Raw genomic sequence first — 23,657 nt, forward strand, 5'->3', positions numbered from 1 at the left:
AGGTCAGTTTCACCTAGGAAGAAGGGGAGATGGCAGGTCCACCTGAGTTTACTCAGAGAGAGATTCTAGGCCAAGGTGCGCCGGGAGAGGCAGGGTGTCTTGGGATGAATTTTTGGGTGTGTTGAGTGTTGCCCCAAACCTTGGTTGGGCTGGCCTGAGGGAGGCCACCGGTTAATGTTGACGACTTCCCTGGGGCCTGGAGCTGTCCCAGGGCAGTGGGGCTGACAGAGGCAAGGCCGCCCAAACTTTGGGGAATTCGATGGGAAGCGAGAGGGGAGGAAGTTTGGGGGCCCCCGAAGGGCGGCGGTTTGGGGTTCCCCAGGGGAACACTGCTCCTCTGGCGCCGGGCTCGCACAGGGGCGGTCAGGTCAGTTTGCCGGCAGGAAGGGAAGGGGCTCTGCCCTGTACCACCCGCGCCGGGCTAAAATCGGGCGGGGCCGCCTGGAAAGGCAGGGACGCTTGTGGCCCGGCACGGTCTGCGCCCGACTCCCTGCAAGACCTCCCGGTCCGGGCGGAGAGCGGCCTGCGAGGCTCAGGGCCAGGCCCGGCCAGAGGGAACTCGGTCCCTGGGCTGGGCACTGCGCGCCTGCGGCTCTTGCCCTCCCGGCGGCTGCGGGCGCGGCAGCCCCTGCGCCCCCAGGGGCCGGGCCGGGGCGGGGGCTGGGCCCCGCGGGCGGGCGCGGGAGGGGGGACGGCGGCTAAGGCTGCGACGCTCTAACAGGTGGGATCCCGCGGCGTGGTGGAGGCGGGCGCGGGAGGAGGAGGAGGAGGAAGAGCAGCGGCAGCGGGAGCCTGAGCAGGAGCAGGATGAGCCGCGCGAGCTGACAGCCGCCGCCGCCGCCCGCGCCCAGGCTCGGTCTCGCTCCCCGCGCCCGGGGCCGCTCCCCGCCTCCCGCCTCCCCCGGCCGCCCGCGGGGCGGCCCGCCCCCTCTGCACCTCCGGGCCCGAAGCTGCCTCCATCGCTCCTGCATCCCGGCCAGGGGGGAGGAGGAGGCGGAGCAGGAGGCGAGCCGGAGCCGCCGCCGCCAACGCCGCCGCCGCCGCCGCCGCCGCCGCCGCCCGAGCAGGACAGAGCGCGCCGCAGCCCCACGCGTCCGGCCGCCGCCCGTGCCCATCAAGCAGCCGCGCCGGAGCCACACCGCGGGACAGCCCGGGCCGCGGCGCGCCCCGGCTCGGCTCGGCCCAGCCCAGCCCAGTCCCGGCACCGGGCGGCCCGGCGGCCGGCCCGCCCCCGAGGGCGCCGGGCGCGGCGGGAGGATGCCGAAGCCGACGCTGCTGCTGCGCGGGGGCTGGGAGCGCGAGCGCAGCCCCGGGGACTCGGAGCTGGGCCGCCAGTTCCGGGACTGGTGCCTGCGCACCTACGGCGACTCGGCCAAAACCAAGACGGTGACACGCAGCAAATACCAGCGGATCGCCGAGGTCCTGCAGGGCGGTGGCGGGACCGGCGCGGGCAGCGGCCCGGCAGCCGGCGAGAAAGGCAAGTTCCAGTTCTGGGTGCGCTCCAAGGGCTTCCGCCTGGGCAGCGGCCGGGAACCCAAGATGGGCCAAGTGGTGTATGTGCCGGTCAAGACGGGCTCGGTGAGTGCGCGCGCGGCTGCCGCGGGCCAGTCCCGCCGCGGGGCTCGGGGCGGGCGGGGGCGGGGTGGGGGTGTGGATGTGTGTCCGAACGTGTGTCCCTGAGGTTGTCCGTGGATCTGGCCCGCCCGGGACGCACGCGTCCCTGCTCACCCGTCCGCCCCAGCCCGCCCGGGCAGCGCTCCGGGTTCGGGGCGTCCCAGCCCCCCTCTGCGCCGCTGCCCCGGCCGTGGCCGTGCCGGGCGGGCTGTCCCGGGCTGCTCACCCCAGCATGTTCCGTCCTCCCGTCCCCTCCCCCAGCCAGCAGGCGGCTGCTCCGAAGCCCAAGCCTCCCCCCGCCCGCCCCGGGGCTGCCTGTCCCGGGCGCCTCGCGCTCCCGCCCCCGGGCCGGCTGGGCGGTGTGTGTGTGTGTGTGTGTGTGTGTGTGTGTGTGTGTGTCTGTGTGTGTATGTGAGTGTGTGTGTGTGTGGAGGGTGGTGCCGCGGGAGGGGGGGACAGGGGCAGCCACGGGACGGGGAGTCCGCTCGGCTTCCCAGCGCCAGGGGAGGGGGCCCGCCCGGGTACTGTCTCCCCGACCCCACCCGGGGCTGGCCCGGGGAGGGGCAGCCCGAGCCGCAGCCTGGCGCAGGAGCAGCCTCCCGCGGGTGGGTGGGGCGCCCCCTCCGCTCCCCGGGCCCCTAGCTCCCCCCTCCCTGGGACGGGGGCGGCCTGACCTATCCATCCCCTCCCCTCCCCCGTCCGCGGGGCCGGCCCGGTCCGGGCGGGGTGGCGTGGGGTAGGGGGCGGGGAACCGCAGCCGCCGAGAGGGAGGAGGCGGGCGGCCGGGCGGGGGCGTCCCCTCCGGCCCGGGGCGCCCTGGAGAGGGCGTGCGGCGCGGGCCCCGCGGCTCCCCCGCCGGGACCTCATTGTTCTGCAGCGGGTGGGGGCTGGGGGGGGCGGCTGCTCCTGGGGCGGTGCTGAGCTTTGAACTTTCCGTCGCGGAGACCCTCCATTAGTGCGTTCAGCCCCCGGCCCGGCCGGGCCGGGCCAGCCTCCCTCCCTGCCCCCCTCCCTCCCTCCCCGGCCTCGCCCGGCCCGAGCGAGCAAGCGGGGCCGCCCCGCGCCGGCCTCCCTCCCTCCCTCGCTCCCCCGCTCCCCCCTCCGTGCTCCTCCCCCGTCCGGCCCGCCCGCCCCGCGCTCAGCCCAGTCCCCGGCCGGAGCGGGCTCTTCACACACAATTGATTCGGTCGTTACGAAAAGTGCACTTGTCCCCTCCCCCTCCCCCTCCGGCGGCTGCCCGGGCCCGGCCCGCGGGGTGAGGGGGCCGCGAGTGAGGGAGGCGGGAGCCGGGGAGCGGATCCGGAGGCGCCTCCCCCCGCGCCCAGGGGACGGGGCTGCAGGCCGCGGGGAGTGGGGAGCCGCGAGCGCGGAGGGCGGGCGGCCCATCTGCGAGGAGCGCTGATAACCGCGCCGCTGCCGCTGCGGCCGCCAGCAGCCCATCTGCGCCGCTGCCGCCTCCGGCCGGACCCGAAGCAGGGGGCCGGGCCGAGGGGCGCGCCGGGGCCGGTTTCCCGGAGGGGGAGGCTGGGATAGTGTCCCAACCCGCTCGAGTCAGGGACCTCCCAGCCTAAATCAGTGCTCCCTGCCAAACCAAGGGAGTCTGGGTCATTGTCTCCTCCCCCATCGAGTCAGGGACCCCCTCCCCCAGCCCAAATTAGTGCCCACTTTCCCACATGGGCAGTAAGGTTCATTGCCTCTCCCCGGCCTAGGTCAGCCCTCCCCATCCTGCCAGTTCCGCACCCTCCTCTGTTCTCCCCCATCTTGGGCTAGTGTCCCCAGCCTAAGTGTGGTTTTTTTGAGGTCAGTGACCCACCAGATGGTTGGCTGGGTCCATGCCCCTCACCCTGGGTCATTGCCCTCAGATATCCAGGCTTCCCAGGTCAGTTAGTGCCCCCTACCTCCACCCCATTCTGGTCATCTCTCTCCAGGGAGCTGGAAGTCTTGGCCCAACCTCCTTGTTAGTCTGAGGCAGGAGCCCCCACTCCTGGAGTTGGGGGGCAGGTGACCATCAGACATGGCAGCTGGCTCACCGGTTCTCTGTGCTGGTGGACCTCTCCCCTAGGGAGTGGGTATCATGGGGCCGCCAGTCCCCCTACCCGCTTAGCCACACAGCTGTCAAGGCGGAGCAAGTGCATACACGCCCATCCAGGCCACATGCAGAAATTGGGTACTAGGCCTGGGCTCCAGCTCCTGCCAGCCCAGCCAGTCCCTTCAGATCCTCCGTGAGGCCCACGCTGACCTGCCTTGCCTGGCAGCAGGGGCCTCAAAAGACTCCACCCTAGCTCCTGGACCAATAATAAGCCCTCCCAAGGGACTACCTGCCTGGGAGGCAGAGAAAGAGAACCCAAGCCTCCCTGCCCAGGCTGCCAGGGGGATGACAAACACAACAGACATGCCCTCCTGCGACAGCCCACCCCTCAAGCTACCCACGCCCACCTGCCTGGTCCGCTGGTCCCCAGAGAGCCTGTTAGTTACCTGCTCCTCGCCCAGACAAGCGGAGCCAGCCACAGGAGATGCCCTTAGTCCTGCCATCCCCAGCTCCAAGCACCTTCCTGGGGCTCAGTTATTATTTTTACATTTTCATTTTCCTTTTCACTGATCTAAGAGGAACAAATCCTGCTGGGAATTCTGGGGCAGCCATGGCCTCTTCCTGGGAGGGGCTGAATGGGACCTTCTTTGAAAGGTGCAAAGGACATCTCCTACCTTGACTGGCTTACACACACACACACACACACACACACACACACAAAGTTAAAGTTATCATTGCCTCTACTCTGGTGGCAGTTGGGAGAGATCCTGTAGTTTTGTCCTGAGTGGGTTTTTGTGAAGGTCATAGGGCCATAAACCTTTGTCTGAGACATTTGTTTAGCATCCACAGGCCTTGTGGGGCCACTGAGGCATTGGAGTGGGTTGGACTCTGAGCCTGTTCCGGGGGCACCAGGGCACCCAGCTGGTGGGGGTGGTAGGCATAGCTCAGGATCTGGTCAAGAAGCCCACGGAGACTCCAAGGGAGGGCAGGAAGGCAGGCAGAACAATTTCAGGGAAGAGGGGGTATGGGAGTTGGGTCATCCAGCCGCTGAACCAGGGCCCCCTAGGCCCCTGTGTGGGCTTGGGTCCCCAGGGTGGCCGTGGTGTGTCATCTCTCTTCCATGTTGCTCTCTGGCTGCCCCCTCTGTAGGCCCCTTTTCCTCCTCCCACAGCCATATGTGGTGCTGTGGTCGGGGCCCTTCCGAGTCCGGGCCGCGGAGGGTCGATGATCTGACACCACTTGTCCTGTCCCATCTGGCCCTGAGCTTTTCTGGGTGTATGTGACAAAGGCTTAATCTGTCCGGAGGGGCCCAGGGTGGAGAGGAGGGCGAGGGGAATTACACTCTGCCGGGGCCTCCTGCAGCTGGGGCCTGGCTGGGGGTGGGGCAGGGCGGGGGTCGAGTAGAAGCTCGGGTGTTGGTGTGGGGGGAGGCAAGTTGGTCTTCAGTTTGCAGGTTGTCACAGGAAATAGAAGTGGAGGCGGAGGGCTGAGGGCTGAGGGGAGGAGGGCGGAGTCCTCCATAGGGCTGCATGGGGTGCTCTGGGGATAAGACCTTTCTATGACAGGAGCCAGCCGGGCCCTCCTAACTGGGCAAAGCCTGGTTAGGATTTATTATTTCTTGCGTTGGGCCTGCTTGGGCCTCTGTGGGCTGCCAAACAGGGGAAGCAAACCCCTCGGAGGCAAGACCCTCCGATTCCGTTCCAGTGTCGGCCACAAAATGAACCAACCCCTTTCCTTTTCCTCTGGTCTCTCAAAACAGGGCTGTCCCAGGGCCTGCAGGGGCCACAGGTTGTGTCTGGGGCGGGGCCCTGGGATCCTTGGAAATAAAGGTTCTCAGCCCAACTCTACCATCTTCCAGATGGTAAAACTGAGGCCCCGAGAGAGGGTGTTTCCGTTGGTGGGGAGCCAGGACTAGAATGCAGATCTCTGTGCTCCATGGAGGCTTCCCCTTGGGTCCATCACATGCCAGGAATCCCCCCATTAGAGCTCCGTCCCCCAAGGGGAAATGCCAGATTGCCAAACTCCACTCTCGGCACCAGGCTTTTGCGAGCCAGACCCCAGGTGTTCCGCTAGCCAGATTGACTAATGGTGGTCTTTTCCCAGTTTGCAGACAACGTTCATTTAGCAGAGAGCATTTTCACTGTCTTCAGCCTTTCTCCCCAGAGCTTTTGTGTAAACCTTTGGCACCTGCGGCTGCTGCCCTGGGCGGGAAATGGCCTCTGACTTAGCACAACATAGTACATGCTGTGACCTTCAGTTGAATATCTCAGTATTTCCTACTTTTCTCTAAACTGTCACATTAGTGACACTTCCTTAGTCACCTACTGTGTGCTTGTCCCTGTGCATCAGGTTCATACGGCAATACTGTTATCACTGCCATCCTTCAGATGAGTAAACTGAGGCTTAGGGAGGTTCAGAACTTCCTTCAGGCCACACCACTGACAGGATACCCTGAACGTGGGTACCGCCTGTGCATGCCTCCATTCTGACCCTGTCCGAGGTGTTTTATAGCCTGATCCACTTTGAAAGCATAGGTCTTTTCATGACAAGCTTTCAGTTCATTACACTTTAGTCTGAGTTAGTACAGAAATCTTCCTCTAGTCAGGATGTCTGTTAATCATAGGCTGGTGCTTGAGGCAGGATTGGCTCTGTGTGAAGTATCTGGGACTTTCCTGGGGCACACTAAGATGGGTATGTGGTGAGGAGAAGGGAGGAGGTCTCTGTTGTCCTGGGTCCTGGGGGACTTTCAGGGAGAAAGTTGACAATGACACGGGCTCTATTTGGATTTCTCATGAGTGGCAGAAGTGCGCTATTTTGTTAATTAAGCCTTGGTGATTTGGGTGAATGTAGTCTTGGGGACTCTGAGGGGGTGCAGTTTGGAGCCTGGGTGACGCTGCAGGATCAGGTTCGGCCTTCCCACTGCCTCCCTGCATCCCACAAGGTGCTGGGGCACTTTCTGCAGGAGGTGGGACAGCATGTCCCCCCTCTTCCTTGGGCGAGGCCTGGCATGAATGTCCTCTCTTCCCTGGCCCCTACAGGCTGCCTTCCCCTCCCTGAGTGTCTGGGAATCAGAAGGCCCATCTGGAACCCTGAAAATGTTGCTGGGATGACTAGGGGTTGGGGAGCCTGTGGCTGGGGCTGCCTAGAGACAAAGGTCAAGTGTCTGACCCAGCCTCAGGCAAACCTAGGCTTCTCTTACCTTGGAGGTTGTGGGACTGATTAAGTACTGTGCCCATGCACGTGCACTCCTGGACTAGAGAGTGTGTGTGCATATGGATGTGCGTGCAGAAGTGTGGTTGTGTGGACGTGAGTGTACATGTGCCTGTCCATGTGCAGGCTGGGGATGCTTGTGTTCCCTGGGACAGTGCGCACGTGTGTGTGTGGGTGTGGGTGTGTGTGTACAGGTGGAGGAGAGACTACATGCTGGTGAGTGTGTGTGACTGAGCGTCTGTGTTCGCAGATGTGCAGGTACCTGGGGCGTGGGCACTGGCAGACCACGAGGATGACCGTGTGTGCATGACACATATAGGGATCATAGTGAAAGGACCCTGTCTGTTTGGGAGTGCGGAGCTGACAGGAGTGTCCTTCATTGTAACAGAGTCTCCCCGAGCTGCTGGCCTGGTCCCTGCTGCCCCTGGGGTCTCAGCAGCTGCTGAAGCCAAGCGTGAGGGAGGGAGTGGACACAAGAGGTGGTGCCATGTCGCTGTTCCCATGACAGTGGCCAAAGCACCTTCCTGTTTCCAGCCTTTCTCCTCTGCCCCTCAACTCCCTGCCCTATAAGGGCGGCAGAAGCTTGTGACCTTTGCCATGGGGACACTTACTGAGTTTAAAGCCTAGCACCATGGGAATGAGGTAGGAAAAAAGGTTCTGGACTTGAAGTGAGGGGGCCAGGATGGATGGGATCCCAATGCATCCACTTCCTTGCCATGTGACTTCATGCAAGTAACCTGCTTGACCTCTCCAAGTCTCAGTTTACTCATCTGGAAAATGGGCTTCAAAGCCCCATTTCCAGGCAGCTTGGCAAACTGGAAAATGCTCTGTTGTCATTTTAGGAGGTTACTCTGTTAACTTCTGTCAAAGCCAGGCCTGGGCCCTGGGCCCCAAAGCAGGAGAGGGAACTGAAGGAAGCTGGGAGAGAAAGGGCCCACCAAGGTGGGTGGCTTCTTAGAACAAGGACTCCTGAGTCCACTTTTTGCCCCTGACTCACCCTGACAGAGAGGGGAGATGAAGGGCTTAGGGTGCCAAGCCACAGGGCCCTGGGTTCAAATCCTAGCTCTGCCCTTTTACCAATTTGACCTTAGTTTTCTCATCTGTTAAATGGAGCTGATAAGCCTGTCTCACTGGACTGGAGTGAAGATTAATGCATCAATGCATATAGAGCCTGAAGAATGTAGCAGGTCTTAGGATATGTTAGCTGCTATGTGATCTCACTGAGCCTCAGTTTTCTCATCTGGAAAATGGGAATGGTAATGAAATGTCATGGATATTAAATGGGATAATGGAAATAAAGCATTCAGCCAAATCCCTGGCACATAGTTGGTGGGAAGCAACTATTAGTTCCCTAGAGACTGTGTCTGGGTTATTTCTGTGTCTCCAGTGCCACTGGGGGCCTGGTTAATGTTGTATTGAACTGCAGAGAGCACTAGAGAAGTCTTGGCGAAGGCCATGGGTATGGCATCAGCCCCCAGAGCTGGGGACTTGAAGACTCAGGGTTCCCTTCTGCCCTGGCAGGCTCCTGTTCTGCTCTGGGCCTCAGTTTCCCTAGTTATTGTTCAGGGAAGGCTCCTGTGGTCCCTCCTGCCTCTGAATCCCTTCCTGGTGCTCGGGATGCCAGATCCCAGAGGTCAAGGAGGGGGTGCTGGAGAGGTGAGAGTGGGGGCTTCACCCAGGCCTGGAGGCACTCTCCAGGTAGAAGGTAGAAGGATGAGGCTCCCAGAGGCCTCTCATCCCCCCGGCTCCACAACCCCCCAACCCTCCGCACTCCCTGGCCAGAAGCCTGAGCTCTCTGCTCTGCGCTCTTAGAACATGGTGAGGCTGGTGTAATGACTGCCCCTGTCCCGGGGCAGGTGTCTGAGCACATCTCCTATGTTTCCAAGCCCCTGCCATGTGCCAGACACTTTATTTCATTTAATCTCCCCTGGATCCTATGAGGTAGATGAGAAGTTGGCATCAGAGAGGCCAGGGAACCTTCCTGAGCCCCACAGTGAGCAAGTGGCAGGGCCTGGGTTCTGTGGCTGGTCTGATCGCCTAACCCCCAGGGGCCGGAGGGCTGAGCCCACAGGTGCCCTGGCTCTCCCCACCTCCCACCTAAGGCTCACGGTGGCCCCTCATCTAAGAACACACTACAAAAGCTTCCTGGAGCTCGAGGCAGACCTACCTGCCTGGACCCAGCCTTGGGGGAGAGAGATGCCCTCCCTGTTGTCCACCTCTTCATCCTCTCACCTCAACCATGGCTACCACCCTTGCTCGTCCTGCCTACACAGGCTGCAGGGGGCAGGGAGAGAGAGCAGTGATCCTCTCCCTGCAAGGTCATTGACTCCTTCAGCATCCAGTCCTCTCGGCCACCCTGGGACATGGGGCTCCTCTGCTGCAGATGGGGAGACTAAGGCTGAGTGCAGTCCCACAGGGTACCAGGGCTGAGTGTGAGTCTGTCTGGTTCCAAAGCCAGGAGTCATTCATTCTCTCACTCATTTGTTCCTTCCACTGTCCTCCCTATCACAGCAGCTACATCCTTCCCTTGCTCAGGCCACACCTGGGTGTCATTTTTGACTCCTTCTCTCACTACCACCTCCCTCCCTATCCAGCCCATTTACAAATCCTTTTGGTTCTACCTTCAAAATACATCTTAAATTTTACCTTCTCTCCACCTCCACTGCCTCCAACCTTGTCCAAGCCTGGAGATGCATCAGCCTCCCCACTGGGCTCCCTGTGTCTACTCTGGCCCCACTGGAAGACCCTCTGGCTCACATAGCCAGCAAATCAGCAGAAGCAAAAAGCAAATTAGATTCTCTCCCTCTTCTGCTCAGGATCGTCTAAGATTCCCATCTCATTCAAAGCAAGAGCCAAAGTCTTTCCAGAAGCCTACAGGCCCCAGCTGCCTGCTGCCCTCACTGCCTTCCACCCTCTCGTTGCTCATGTGATGTCAGCCACACTGGCCTCCTTGCTATTCTAAAAACTACCAGACGCAATCCTGCCCCAGGGCCCTTGCACTGGCTGTTTCCCCAGCCTGGAACACTCTTCCCCCAGATCTCTACATAGCTGGTTCCTCTCCTCTTCAGATTCTTGTTTAAATGTCACCTCCTCCGAGAGGCCCTCCCTGATCACCCAGCCAGAACCACTTTAGGACCCTCTCTCTTTCTACTTAATTTTCTACTTAATTGTTCTCTTTCTATTTAATTTTCCTTCAGAGCCCTTACCACCCTCTGATATCATATATATTTTACTAGTTTACATGTTTAATATTTTCCTCCCCACAAGACTATAATCTCTGGGTAGACCAGTCTGCTTGGTTCACTGCTGAATCCCCAGGGCCCAGAATAGCCCCTGCCCCTAAGGGACTCCCCATGATGGGGGAAGCAGGTGCCTTAGAGCTGGAGTCTGTGAACCAGCCATCGTTTTTTGCGCTCAGGACTTCAGGAGCCCCAAGGTCCAGACCCACCCCCTGCCTGAGGGTGTCCAAGGAGTCCTCAGGGAGGCGACATTTGAGCTGGACTTTGAAGGCCAAAACAAATTGTTCAGCAAGAGCAGAACATGAGGAAGCTTGTTCCAGTGGGTGGGAACGTGAGCAAGGGCCAGGGGTGGGACAGGTTTTGGGGGGTCACACAGGCTGGGTATGGTGATGACGGGGGCCACTTTCCTGGAGAAGCATGTTCTACAGAGCATTTCAGATGGGGTGGGGATGGGGAAATGGTCAAATCAGCTTGAGAACCACTTTGGGGTCCTGAGGGGGATGAGCTGGTGAAAAAAGTCGGGGCCAAATGGAAGGGAAGGATCTGGAAAGCCTCTCAGAGGGGCTAGTGCATCACCATCAAGGAGAGCTGGGAGTCGGCAGCTGAGTTTTTAAGCAGAGGGGAGATAAGGTCAGATTTGGGTTTTCAAAGGAGCCTCAGAATGCTGTGGCAAGAGCGAGGTATATTACAGAGAAGGAGAAATAGGAGGCTGGGAAAGAGTGAGGTGTGGAGAGAGAGGGCCAGACTGAGACAGAGAGGAGGGGCTGGTTCCCTCGTAGGACAATAGGTTGAGTGGCAGAGACTGGGTGACATGGGAGGTTGGGGGTCAGGGAACGAGGGAAGCTCAAGGGTCACAGTTGACCTAGTATTCTTGGGTGGGGTGTTTAGGAAACCAGGAATGTAGACAGACACACAGATCTGGGGTGAAGGCCCAGGGGCAGGGTCCAGTGGGTGGAATCCAAGAGCTGTCCTCAAGGCTGGTGGCCTGTGGCCGTGGGAGGCCGTAGAAGAGACCTGGTGACTCGGGGCTCAGTGGGATCAGCCTGGGAGTCAGCATGTTCACGGGGCCCCTTTCCCAGAGTGGAACCTTCCCCGCCCCAGCTGGGACCCGACACAGGCTCCTAGGAGGCTTGTGCTTGGGTGGATGACTCATCATTTTCTCGGCGTCCCCAGGCTGAGGATATGTTCAAGGAGACATGGGGCCCTTCCTTTGGCAGGCCAGGCCCTGACTGGATGCTGGCAGGTCCAGAAAAACACATTGGAGCCTCAGGCCTTGTCCGAGAGCATCCCGAGGGTGTGTCTCCAAGAACCCCTGGCTTCCGCAATCTCGCAGACCTCAGCCACCCTGGGCAGACGTCATGACCCCATTCTACAGGTTAGCAAACCAAGGCACAGCTTCTGCAGGGCACCCAGCTAGGTAACCACTTGGTGCTTTAGTTTCTTCATCTGCAAAATGGGTCTGATGATTGTCCCTCCCGTACAGGATTGGGAAAACTGAAGGAGGGATTCATGAAATGGTGAAATAGTGGGATCATCATTTTCGTGAGGGTGTGGAGAGGGGTCCGCCCAGGCAACAGGAGATCTCTGTTGGACAGAGCAGCCATAGGGCAGGCCAGAGGGTAACATGGCCAACAACAGATCTGCATTTGGATCCCAGCTCTGCCACCAGCTCCTGGTTCTGGGCAAGCGGCTCACCTGCCCAGATCCCATCTGCTTGTGTGTAAGTGGATGATGACCTGCACCCTGGGGGCGGCTGGAAAGATGGTATAACACTAAGCCTCACAAATAGGCTACCCAGTTGGGGCTGCGGCTCCATCTCAGGGTCCCTTGGAGGACCCCCCAACCCCAGTGCGAAGATCCCCCAACCAGACAGCTGTTAACCTCCTGAAGATGGTTGTGGGATGACAAGAGAGCCTGGGCCAAGGCAGAGATGGGGAGGTGGGGAGGGGAGGCAGCACAGAGAGATCAGGCTGGGAAGCTCCATAGGTGTTGGGGGCCTCCCTGAGAGATCTGGAGGCCCGAACTGGACAGGAGCAGGCTGAAGGGCAAAGGGTTGAATGTGAGGCCCTTGAAGGTCAGCAGGGGAGTAGGGAGTGTGGAAGAAGGGGCTGGGTCCAGGTTCTGCCATTTATTGCTGTGCAATCTTGGGCAGGTCACTTCCCCTCTCTGAGCCTCAGTTTCCTCATCTGTAAAATGGGGTGATGATAGCTGTGGCTTCACTTATATCCTCCTTCTATACTGTTTTCTATACTATGTATATATACTGTACTATTTACTATATTCTATAAACTAGAAGCATTTATACCAGGGCCATCATCAAGCCCTCAATAAAATGGAGCTATAATTAGGATTATGATTGTGATCCAATCAATAATCCTCGAATCCGTGACAAGGCCATTCAAGCAGTGCTGCTGAGTTGGGCTTTGGAGCTCAGACCAGCCCCAGGATTGAATTGAGCTCTGTGACTCACTAGCAGGATGACCTTGAAATAAGTCGCTCTCTGAACCTTAGTTTCCTCCTCTGTAAAATTGGCCCAGTAAAATCAGACAGGGTTGCTGTGGGAAGGTGAAGAGAGGCTCCACGTCAGGTGTGAGCTTTTCTCAACTTGTGGCCAGTGGCAGTTAGAGCTGGGGGTACGGAGCGTGGGGCAGTCCAGTGGATGCACAGAGGTGGGAGAGAACGAAGCAGTAGTATGCGTGCAGGGAAACTAGAGGGGAGGACTTCTAGGAGGAGGGGTGGTCAGCTGGGTCTGCCCTGGAGGATTGACGGACACCCCCACCCCCAGATCTGGATGAGAGAAGGCCCTGATGGAAGCCAGAGGGCAGGGGGAAGGCACCAAGCCAAAGCAGGTGGGAAGGAGAGGCCAGAAGTCTTGCTGGTCTAATCAGCAGTCAGCTGTCAGGGAAGGAGGGCAAGAGGGGCAATGGGCTTCCCAGAGCCCAGGCTGACAATTATGAGACTAAGCATGGGCATGCTCCCCAGGGTAGAGAGCCCGGGGTTCAAACCCTGCCTTACCAACTGGCTGTGCAACTTTGGACGCATCTCAACCTCTCTAAGCCTCCATTTCCACATCTGTAAAATGTGGACAGTGGTATCAACTGCCTTTTAGGGATGTTGTGGGGATAATTAGTGCCTGCTGCTGATCAGAAACAATGACAACTGTGACACAGCTGGTATTTACTGAGTGCTTATGAAGTACCAGGGACTTTGCTAAACACGTTATGCACAAGCCTCCATGTGATTGTCCAAACATGGCCACCATTATGATTGTCATCTTGCTGATGAGGCTGTTGAGGCTCAGAGAGGTTAAGTAACAAGCCTGAGGCCACACAGCTAGTACGGGGCAGAGCAGGGACTTGAGCCCATTCAGTGGAGAAGTGTCATGTCCTCTATTCCCTAAAAATCACCCGTTCTCTTGACAGCAAGGCTTGGATCCTGGGGTCCCCTGTGGCATTACCAGGGCTTGGACAGTGGCTCTTCCCAGGATGGGGAGGAAGGCATAAGTCTGTCTGGCAGAGTGTACCGACCCTGGAACACACTGCTTAGGCACAAATGGAATCTACTGGTAGGGTTGACCTTTGGGGATCACCGAGGGATTCTGTGGTTCAGGGAGGGCGAGGTTGTGGCATGGAGCCCCATAGCCAGCCAGCCAGCCAGTCAGCCAGCCCCCTGCACTTCAGCTGAGGCAGGAGGGGCTTTGTGCCCACCGGCAGGTGTGGCTCCATGCCCAAGTCACAGCCAGCTACCAGCAGCCCCGAAAGGATATGGGTGGTCAGTGCCTGGTCTGGGTGGCCCCCACTGAGGCTGGAGAGGAACTCAGGAGGGCTTTTAGGGGGAGGTGAGCCATGAAATAGGAGAAGGGGAATCAGGCCTCCCAGGAGGGGAAAAGGGACGCTGTGGATAAGGAAGCAGGAGGGGTTTGTTTTCAAGGTAATACACACACCTGACTTAAAGCAGCAACAGCCACCAAACAGCAGCCCCCAAGAGGGCGAGAAGTGCCCAGCCCACCCCACTCCCTTCTCGTTCACCTGCCCAGAGGGGTCCCGTCCCTTATGTGTCCTCCGTGATATACTTGGTCCTGGAGCTGGACTGCCTGGGTTTGAATCATGCATCTGCTGTGGAACCATATGCTAACAGTGACTTGGGCACAACCTGTCTGTGCCTCAGTTTCTACATCTAAAAAGAGGGGGCAATCATAGGACCTGCTTCTCTGGACTGTCGTGTGGCTCAGGGCTCCTAAAGCCTAGCGGGGGGCAGGGCCCCAGGCTGAGCACTGCTGCGCCCCTGCTGTTGATGCTGTGACTACCGTTGTGCAGGAGGTTTAAATGCCCAGCTGTCCTGGCAGGTCCTGCAGCTCAGTTTCCATTGCTTTTGTCCATTTAGGTAAGAGGCAAAGATGAGAGGTCATCCCAATGGCCCTGAATCTTGAGACAGGCCTCTGATGTTATTGACTGGGACCTAGGAACTAGCCACCCCCTCATTCAGGGCTTCTGATTTGGGGACTCCATCCTCTGTCCCTGTGCTGGGGACACAAGGTAGGGGTGGAGACAGGAGGGATGAGATGAAGGGATGTGGAGAGAGCCCTTGGACAGGCCCCAGAAGATGGGGTTTCTAAGCTCTCTTACCCACTTCTGACTCCTACAGTTCTTAAAAAAGTTCCTGACTCCCTGACTTGGTTTCCTGATCAGGAAGGTGGTACCATGCTGTGTTGAGGAGCCAGGGAAACATCTCAGATGTGATGGAACATTGGGTTGTTTATCAAGACCCCATCTGCAGGTTTCTGCCCCCCAGGGGATTTACAAGTGAGCTGATGGTGTCATTGATAAGATCCCAGCTTGGGAGGCATTGAAGTGTAGTTTGGCCATGCTGCTTGGTAGCTGAGTGACCTTGGGGAAATTAATTAACCTCTCTAGGCCTCAGTTTTCTTCTCTGTAAAATGGGCATAGCCATGAACCCCGCACCGTGGGGTTGCTGGACGCAAGTAAGAGACTGAGCTGGGGGCCAGGCTCACGGTAAGGCTCTTTGATTGGCAGAAACTGTGATTAGTTTAAGGTGCTCAGACGACGTAACTGAGAAACCATAGCACAAAATACAGTGCTGCAGGCAATCCATTCATTCACCAATTCATCCGGCAAACTTTGATTGGCACCTGCTACGTGCCAGGTCCTGTACATTCATTCCACAAAGATTTATTGAGTACCTACTATGTGCCAGGAGTGGTAAATAAGACAGACTCGATCTCTGCCCTTCCAGACCTGAGATTCCTAGGTACCCCCACTAGCCTGAGGTCAGGGGGCACCTAGGGCCTGACATGCCATCCAGCTGGTCAGCTCAGGCAGCCGGGCCCCTGTCCCCGTTGTGACCGACTTGCTGAGCCCAAGGGGGCCACTTCTGCCTGGTATCCCCAAACTAGCCCTGCTGCCCCCATATCTGGCTCCTCCGACTCCCCCTTTCCCAGGGAAGTAGAACTGAGTGGGGGTGAGGGGTGCAGGGCCTTTTCATCACCCTCTCCCACCCCAGTCCTTGGCCCCTCCTCCCCAGCAATAGTACTCGCCGTCCTTCCAACCTTCTGCCTCTTCACACAGCAGCCAAAGTGCTGTATTAAAAATGTCAACCTGACTGTGTTCCTTCTCTGCTCAGACCCTTCTGGTGGGTCTACATCGCTGTCTGAGCAAAAGCCACCAAGGCCCACAAGGCCCAGCCCTACTTCGGCCCCTCTCTCCACCTTCAAGTTTTCTGCTCTCTGCCCTCTGGCCACACTAGCCTCCAGGCTGTTCCCCAGCCCTCACTGGGCCCTGCTGACATGTCATCTCCTCAGTGAGGCCCTCCCTGACTGCCTGTTCAAAACACCCTTTATCCCCCATCATTCTCAAGCCCCTTACTCCAATTTTAGCGCTTTTCATGACACCTGGCTAGTGCCGTATTTGTGTGTGTTCCTCTGGGCTGGGCTCCATGAGGAAGGGGACATGTGCTATCTCGCTTACTGCTGTGTTCCCGGCACCGTGCATTCATTCACTGGTTCCCTCAACAAGCTTTGATTGGCACCTGCTTTGTGCCAGGTCCTGTTAGTTCACTCCACAAAGATTTACTGAGCACCTACTATGTGCCGGGAGCGGTGAATAGGACAGACTTGATCCCTGCCCGCCCAGACCTGGGAGTCCTACATACCCCCTATAGCACCTGATGCATAGTAGGCACTCAGAAAATATTTGTTAAATGACTGCCTTAACCCTTTTCATTCTCTTCTTTGTGTGTCAGTTCCCTCCTCTGCAAAATGGAGGACCCGGGCTATTACGGGGCCTACATGAAGGCTAGCGTGATGGCCAGGGTCCCATCAGGGGCTGTCTGACCTGCCCATGGAGCAGGCTCCTCCAGTCCTGGGGCTGAGAGAGCCAGAGGAGGCTGGCAGAGTCAGCAGGTGGTCAGAGAGGACCCCAAGCCCCACATGGAAGCATTTGGACTCACTCCTTCACCATATTGTGAAGCCCAGGCAGAGCAGGGACACAGCTGTGGGAAGAGGGGAAGAGAAACTGGCCTGAAGGGAGGCCTGGGGCCGAGGGGATGTGGCTGGGTGAACCCTTAATGGGGCCCAGAAAGCCAGCTCTCAGGCAGTGGGAGCTGTTGAGTATTGCAGGGCAGGGAACATGGGGAGAGGTGTTTAGGGAGCCGAGGCTGGTCCAGTGTGTGCAGAGTAGAGACTGGAGTCTGAGGCCCAGGGAGGCTCTGGGTTCTAGGGCACAACAGCCCACATGGGAGCAGAAGCTACAGAAATGAGGTGGAGAGAGCTGGAGGGGTGCAGAAGGAATGGATGTAACTGTCTCCTCCTCGTATTAGCTGCTTTGGTCTCCATAAAAGCCTCTTCATCATTCATTTCATCCACTCACTCATTTACTCATCAGCAACTTGGAGAGAGCTTCTTGGGGTGCAGTGGCGAGCCTCACAGATGTGGCTCCTGCCCTGGCCGAGCTCAGGGTGCATGCTGGGAGACAGATGCTACACGGTATAGTGATAGTGGTAGTGGTGGTGATGATGGGGTGGTGGTGATGGTGCTGGTGGTGATGGTGATAGTGAGGTTGGTGGTGTGTCAGCTCACATTGATTGAGGGCTCGCTAGGTGCTGGCCTGCTCTAAATGCTTCCTGTGTTTGCACTCTGGGTTCCTGCAATCACCCTGTGAGGCACTGAGATCTTATGCAACTTGCCCAAGGCCCCCTGTGAGCCAAGGGCGGCACCCGGATGTGAACCCAGGCAGGCAGGCTGACCAGCAGCTGTGGCCACCTGGCCCTTCCAGCTGGCAGCTCCCCCCTTGCTGCCATCACTGTCAGGTCCCTTCCTTGCCTTCTGGACCCAGCACCTAGCATAGGGCCCAGTGCCAGGGAAAGTGCGTGTCTGACTTGCCTGAACAGGCTTTGGGGTCAGGCTCTGCCCCAGCAAGCTTGGGCAAATGGTACCCTGGCTCCTCTGCCCTCAGCACCTCATCTGTGAAAGGCAAGACCCATCCTCCAGGTTGGCCCCCGGACAGGCAAGGAACCGCCAGCCTCACTGGTGCAGTTGATGTTTCCAGGTAGAGACCCCATCCCCTAATCAGAAAGCAGGATGGAAAAGGTTCTGTTCTGAGTCTGCCTTGGGTCTGGGATAGGGAGGGGTGTGGGGGGGGGCCGGGGCGCCTGGATGGACACGCCATACACACCCCCTTTGTTGTTTTCCCTACGCAGGCCCTAGGGGAGGGGCTGTTTTTCTCCCACCCACTGCTGATTCTCATGCCTCTGGGACCCAGGCTCCTGCACACTCAGTTCTAGCAAACCCAAGCCATCCCGTGGCAGTGAAGAGACAGGACAGAAGGTGGGGGCTGGGAGCAGAGGCCTGGACACAGATGCTGCCTCTGCACTCCCTGTGTGGCCTGGGGCCCACTGCTGTCCCTTTCTGGGCCTCAGTTTTATCCACTTGTTTAAATGTTTACAGAGTGGCTGCTCTGTGCCAGGCCCTGTGCCAGGCTCTGGAGACACAGATGAAAATCTCTGCCCTCGGAGAGCTGACATTCTAGTGGGAACTGATGCTACATAATAAACAAGGAAAGCTCCCAGCTCATCACATGCTGGTAAATGCTGTGGAGAAAAATCAATGAGTGAGGGGAATCAGAGGTGCTGGGGTAGGAGGTATTGGATTTTAATCAGGGTGTCAGAGAGGGCCTCACTGAGAAGGCAATATTATAAGCAAAGCCCTGAAGGAGGTGTAGGAGCAAGTTTTGCAGGTATCTGGTGGAAAAGCATTCCAGGTAGAGGAAACAGTAAGTGCAAAGGCCCTGAGGCAGGAGTGTGTCTGGTGGATTTGAGGAATAGTGAGGAGGCCAGTGTCTTAGCCCCACCCACCCCCTGTATTTGGGAGTCAAAAGACCATATTTTACCACTCAGGATCTTAGGGCCCAGAACAAAATTATACCTAAGCCCTCACAGCCCATCCTAGGGAGAGCTGGTGATGCCAGCCTCCTGGATGGGGCTGGGGCAGGGGCCTTGCTGCATATTTCTTCAATCTGAAGGGTGCATTTTAAGACCTGAGGGGCTTGGAAAAGAGAACGCCATGGTCCTGACTCCTCACTGTATATGGCTGGCAATCAGATGGCCCTGGGTTCAAATCCTGGTTCCGCTGTTTTCCACAGTCATGTGATGTTAGGCAAATCATTCTCCGAGCCTCAGTGTTTTCATCTACAGAATGAGGGCTACAGTGCCTGTGTATCAGGGTTGATGGGATGGGACTTGCAGGAAACACACCTGGGAGCATGTGTATAAATGCCCAGCCTGTGCCTTCCAGGAGGAGGTGCTAAATGTTTAAAACTGGAACCTGACATTTGTATGACTTCAAACTGTTTTCACAGCAGTTGAGAATTTGTCATATTACCTGAATTTTCCAAGAACTCCATGCGAAGAGGGGGCAGAAAGTAATAGCCCTGACTCATAAGGTAAACTGAAGCCCAAAGAGGGTGAATGACTTGCCCAAGGTCACAGTGGGGTCTGGCCGATAGAAGGCTGAGATGTGGGTCTCCGGGCTCAGGGAACCCCGGGGAGCCCGGGGGAGTGGAGATGGTCCAGAGCCCACCCTCCCTCATGAGCTTGAGTGTACACATGCGCACACATCACCCACACCAAGCAACAATAGCGACTTTCAGATTTGTGGTCCCTGAGCTGGTTTTGTAAGGCATGGCTCGGTGGGGTGGGAGGTCTGTTGTAAGGATGTTGAAAGGCCCAGAGCGTGGGGAAGCTCAGGCCGCAGGCGGGTGGAGTCTGGGGCAGGTCTCCGAGAAGAGGAAGAGGTCTGGGCTCATGTGATTGTCCATTCGGTCTGTTTTGTCCATCCGGTGTCTGGCCTTCCTGGGCAGGGCAGGCTGGGTCTCCAGGTTGGTCTCCCAGCAGCCTGGCCCCTGGTGCTTTGTTGTCCAGATGACTGTCCTGATCAGCCTCTGAGCCCTGGGACAGCCCTAGGGGGCGGGGTGTGTTACGAATAAGGAAGCAGAGCTTCAGACAGGGGCGTGCCTAGCTGGCGTGAGGGGAGCCAGGATATGGATGCAGGTCTGCCTGACCTGGCCCCTGGGCTGGCCGCTCTTCCCAGGGAGCTGGTCAGAGCTCACCAGGGGCTAGCAGGCGGGCTTGGTGCAGGAGGACCCCTTCCTCCCTTGCCCATCTCCCTGGCCACAATCTGGCCTCCTAACCCTTGACGGAAGACCCTGCCCACCAGGCTCTGCTCCTTAGTAGCTGCAGCCTCAGCCTTCATCTCATGGGGCTCACGGCCTCAGGTTCTAGCCCTGCCTTGCATCGGCTCACTGTGGGCACTGGACCGGCCATCCGACCCTTTGAAGAAGAGGTCAGGGAGCCCCTCCTTATTCGGTGCCTTTAAGGCCCCAGACAACCTTTGCCCAGCGCCTACACAACTCAGGGGTTTCCAGGCTCATTTTCTAGATGAAGAAACTGAGGCGCAAAGAGGAAAGGTTATGTCCTGAAGCAGACAGGGCATGAGAGCAGAGCTGGGACTCCAAAGCCCATGCTCGTTCTATAAAGTAGCCTTGTGCCCTCAGTTTCTACAGCTGCAAATTGGCAGACCGAAACTGGACGATCTCAGTTTAGAGCCGTGGAAACAGCATGAGCTCTGGAGTGAGACAGGCTGAATGCGAACCCTGGTTCCTTCGCTTCATTGGGTAGTCACCGCCTCTCCCTGTGCCTTGGTTTTCTCTTCTGTAAATGGACCAAGAGCAGTATCAACCCTCAAGCTGATATGAGGTCCAGGGAGCTGCCATGCAGAGCTCCCAGAGGCTGAGAGGCACGCACAGGTGTAGTGAGCTTTGAGATCACTGAGCGTCCTGTCCACCCCTCCCTGCAGCACTGGAGAGGATGGCAGGGGGCATGTCATTGCTCACTTTTGCTCTTCCTGGGGAGTGGCCAGTGACCCAGACTGGATGGGGACTGTGTGTGGATGTGTCCTGTGGACAGCAGACATTCAGGGAACCTGTTGTGGTGGTGGCAAGTGGCCAGTCATCCTGAGACGTGGACATGAGGCCGGCTCAGGCTGTGATGGGCAGCCAAGAGCGCCTTTGTCCCCTTTGTCACATCTTGTGCAGATTACAAGTAACTTTCCTGCTCCTGCAAGCTCGGTCTTTCCTGGGAGAATTGCTCCAAAGCAGCCACAGAGCAAGCAGAAGCCACCTGGCTAATTAGCAGATGGCCTCTGGGGACAAGCTCAGGACCTGGTGGCTGGAATTGGGGCTATAGCTGCCTGAGGCTAGTGCCAGCTCGGCTGGGAGGCCAGGCAATGTCCCGGGCTCCGGGACACCATGGCCTTTCAATCATGGGGTTCAGATCCCGGCTCCATGGCTTTTTGGCTGGGTGGCCTACGTGAGGCACTTCGCCTCTCTAGTGGCAGTTTCCTCATCTTGAACTTGAGGATTGTGTGTGTTAGAGCCCAGCACCTAAATGATGTCTGTAATCAGCAGGCCGTGTTGCTGCTGCCGCTGCTTTGGCACTCTGCTAGCCCGGGTGGAGGGTACGAGGAGCACAAGGCCAGGGACAGCCCCTGGGGGCCCTGTGGTGCCGCCTCCGCCTCACAGGCGGCAAGAGAAGCCCAGCTGGACCTCAGGCCCTTAGCAAGAGACACACTTAATCTCCCAGAGTCTGAGCCTCTTTTTTGTTCCCCCAGGGAATGGGATAATTGAGATGCTGTGTGGCCATGTGCCTAGAATAGGGCCTGTCCCAGAGCAAGCGCTAATAAAGGTGGAGCTCCTTCCCCCTCTCCATCCTCCCTCCCAGGCTGCCTCCTCCCTCCCCCAGCTCTCCCTCCCCCATCCCTCCCTCCCTCCTCCCCTCTCCCCCCACCTCCCCCCACCTCTCTCCCTCTTTCCCACCTCTCCCCCCTCCCCCCTCCCTCTCCATGCCTCAGGAACACACAGGAGGGAGGCAGCTGCAACTCCTGGGGAAAAGTTGGGGTCAAAAGGCTGCCTGTGGCTTGGGGTGGTCAGGAAAGCTCCAGAGGAGGGCGAGTCTGAACTGGACTCAACGGGACAGGGGCTGCTAGGCAGCATGGGGACATGGGGACAGTGCGGTGGGGGTTCTGTGTGAGCAGAGAAGTAGAGCACAAGTGGATAGTCTGCTCAGGGGCCATGAGGCTTTGAGGCTGGTGGCCCAGGACAAAGCCTGCAGCTGAGCAGCTGTGGTAGATTGAGGTACAGCAGAGATTCGAGAGGTAGATAGGGTCTGACTATGCAGCCTTGGATGCCAGGCCAGGTGCCTTCTTCCCTCTGGCCCCAGATTCCAGAGAGGAGATCTTCCAGGGCTACAGGGCAGAGGGATTTTGGTGACCAGGGTGTTGGTGCACAAGTGAAGGGGTCCCTAGCTTGGCCTGGGGAGTGCTGGGCTGGGAAGCCTTTCTGGAAGAGCATACCATAGGGACAAGACTCAGCAAGGAGCTGAGTGGAGGGTGGGCATCCCCAGACAGAGGAGACAGCCTTGCAGAGGCACGAAGCATGCTTCAAAGCTGGAGTGAGCAGAGTCACACCACAGAGACCTCTAATGCCCGGTAGATGAGCCTGGATTTTACCCAGGCACTTGGGAGCCAAGGCAGGTTTGAGGCAGGTGGCCTTGAGATCTGATTTTCAAAGTCAAGGTGCAGCCCCATTATGAGATATTGGTTATGCAAACTGTAAACTGGACAGAGGTGAGAATTGGCCTGGCATCTTACCCTCCGGGATATCCAACCTGCACAAACCGCATCCCTCCGGGAGCCTCAGCTTCTGCGTGTGTACAGCGAGTGGGCTTTAGACCTGCCTCCCCAAGTGCTTGCAGCGGGAAGGAAATCATCTTTATGATACGCCTGGGGCCGGGCACCCTGAGGCATCTCAGCAAATAGGTCCCCGTGATCTTTTATTGAGCTCTCACTGTATGCTGGGTATTTTATATAGATTATATCATTGCCTTCTCACAATTGCCCTTTTAGGCAGGCCCTCCTCGTTCATAGAGGAGGAAACTGAGGAACAGAGAAGAGAAGGGATAGAGCTGGGGTTTGAGCCTAGGCTGGTCTGGCCGCAGCATCCTTGCTCTCAGCCCCACCACACGCCTGTCTCCAAGCGGGGCCCTGGCTGGGGCGTGGTGCGGTCCCCAGCCAGTCCCCAGGGCCCAGTTAATCCCCGTCAGGGCCCACCAGCACAAGAGCCAATTAGTGCCTGCTGTGCGGGGGCACCACACCTGTCCCCCGGCTCTGGGCCCCACAGAGGCCCAGCCCTGCCCAGATCTCTTCAGGCACCATCCTCAGCTCTAGAAGCTGATGCTTCCAGGATTGCGCCATTTAGAAAAAGAACTGAGGCTCATTTTTGTCAGAGAAGCTGGGAGAAATAAAGCCAGTGAGAGAAGCATCCCGGCAGCAGGATTTTTCCAAGCCTTGGCTGGGCCGCCGGCGGGAGCTGTCTCCCCGACCACAGGCTCCCCTGTCTCTCCCGCATCTGCCTCCCTCTCCCTGACCTGGGGCCACGGCCCCCCCGTGGGTCCCCCGTGACAGGGGCTGCTGGTGGTGTTGGCTGCAGCTTCTCACCTGTGTGCCGGGTCTGGCTCCAGCGAGAAAAGAGGAGGAGGAAAAAAAGGTCCTTGAGATGGTGACAAAGGTCTGAGTGTGGGCCGCCAGAGCAGCCTGTTTCCAGGCAACTGCTCTACCCTGGGCTCCCCGCGGTGGCGGGCACATCCGTCATGCCACTGCTCGGCTCAGCGAGGGAGCTCGGGCTGCCCCAGCAGCCCGGGCACACGGCCCATGGCCCCCAAGCTCCAGCCCTGCTGGGGACATGAGGCCCCTCTGGCAGGGGCTGCAGGAGAAAGCACAGCGTCGTCATGGCTACTGCTGGCCAAGCACCTACTGGGTGCCCAGCCGCAGGCCTGGTGCACACAAGGCAGAGCCCCCATTCATTAGTCTGTCCATCTATCCATCCATTCAGGATAAAACTGGTTTATTGTGCAGGCTCCAGATGGCTGGGTTGAAACCCTACTTGCTGTTTGGTCTTGGTCACATACATTACTCTATTTGTCAGGCCTCAGTTTTTTCA

The 23,657-nt window shown here is 58.3% G+C and overlaps 1 protein-coding gene across 2 annotated transcripts in view; it reads left to right on the forward strand.

The window, feature by feature from the left end:
* The first annotated feature begins 1,257 nt into the window (after positions 1–1,257).
* Positions 1,258–23,657, forward strand: part of NOL4L (nucleolar protein 4 like) — a 121,597-nt gene continuing 99,197 nt past the window's right edge. For both annotated transcript variants that reach the window (XR_010376634.1, XM_031433992.2), the window contains exon 1: positions 1,258–1,578. Coding sequence is in view for 1 of the 2 variants with exons in the window: in XM_031433992.2 (XP_031289852.2) it covers positions 1,258–1,578 (321 nt within the window). In the remaining variant the exon portion in view is untranslated. The remainder of the gene's footprint in view (positions 1,579–23,657) is intronic.

This window comes from Camelus dromedarius, chromosome 18 (assembly GCF_036321535.1).
Source record: "Camelus dromedarius isolate mCamDro1 chromosome 18, mCamDro1.pat, whole genome shotgun sequence".
Classification (NCBI taxonomy): domain Eukaryota; kingdom Metazoa; phylum Chordata; class Mammalia; order Artiodactyla; family Camelidae; genus Camelus; species Camelus dromedarius.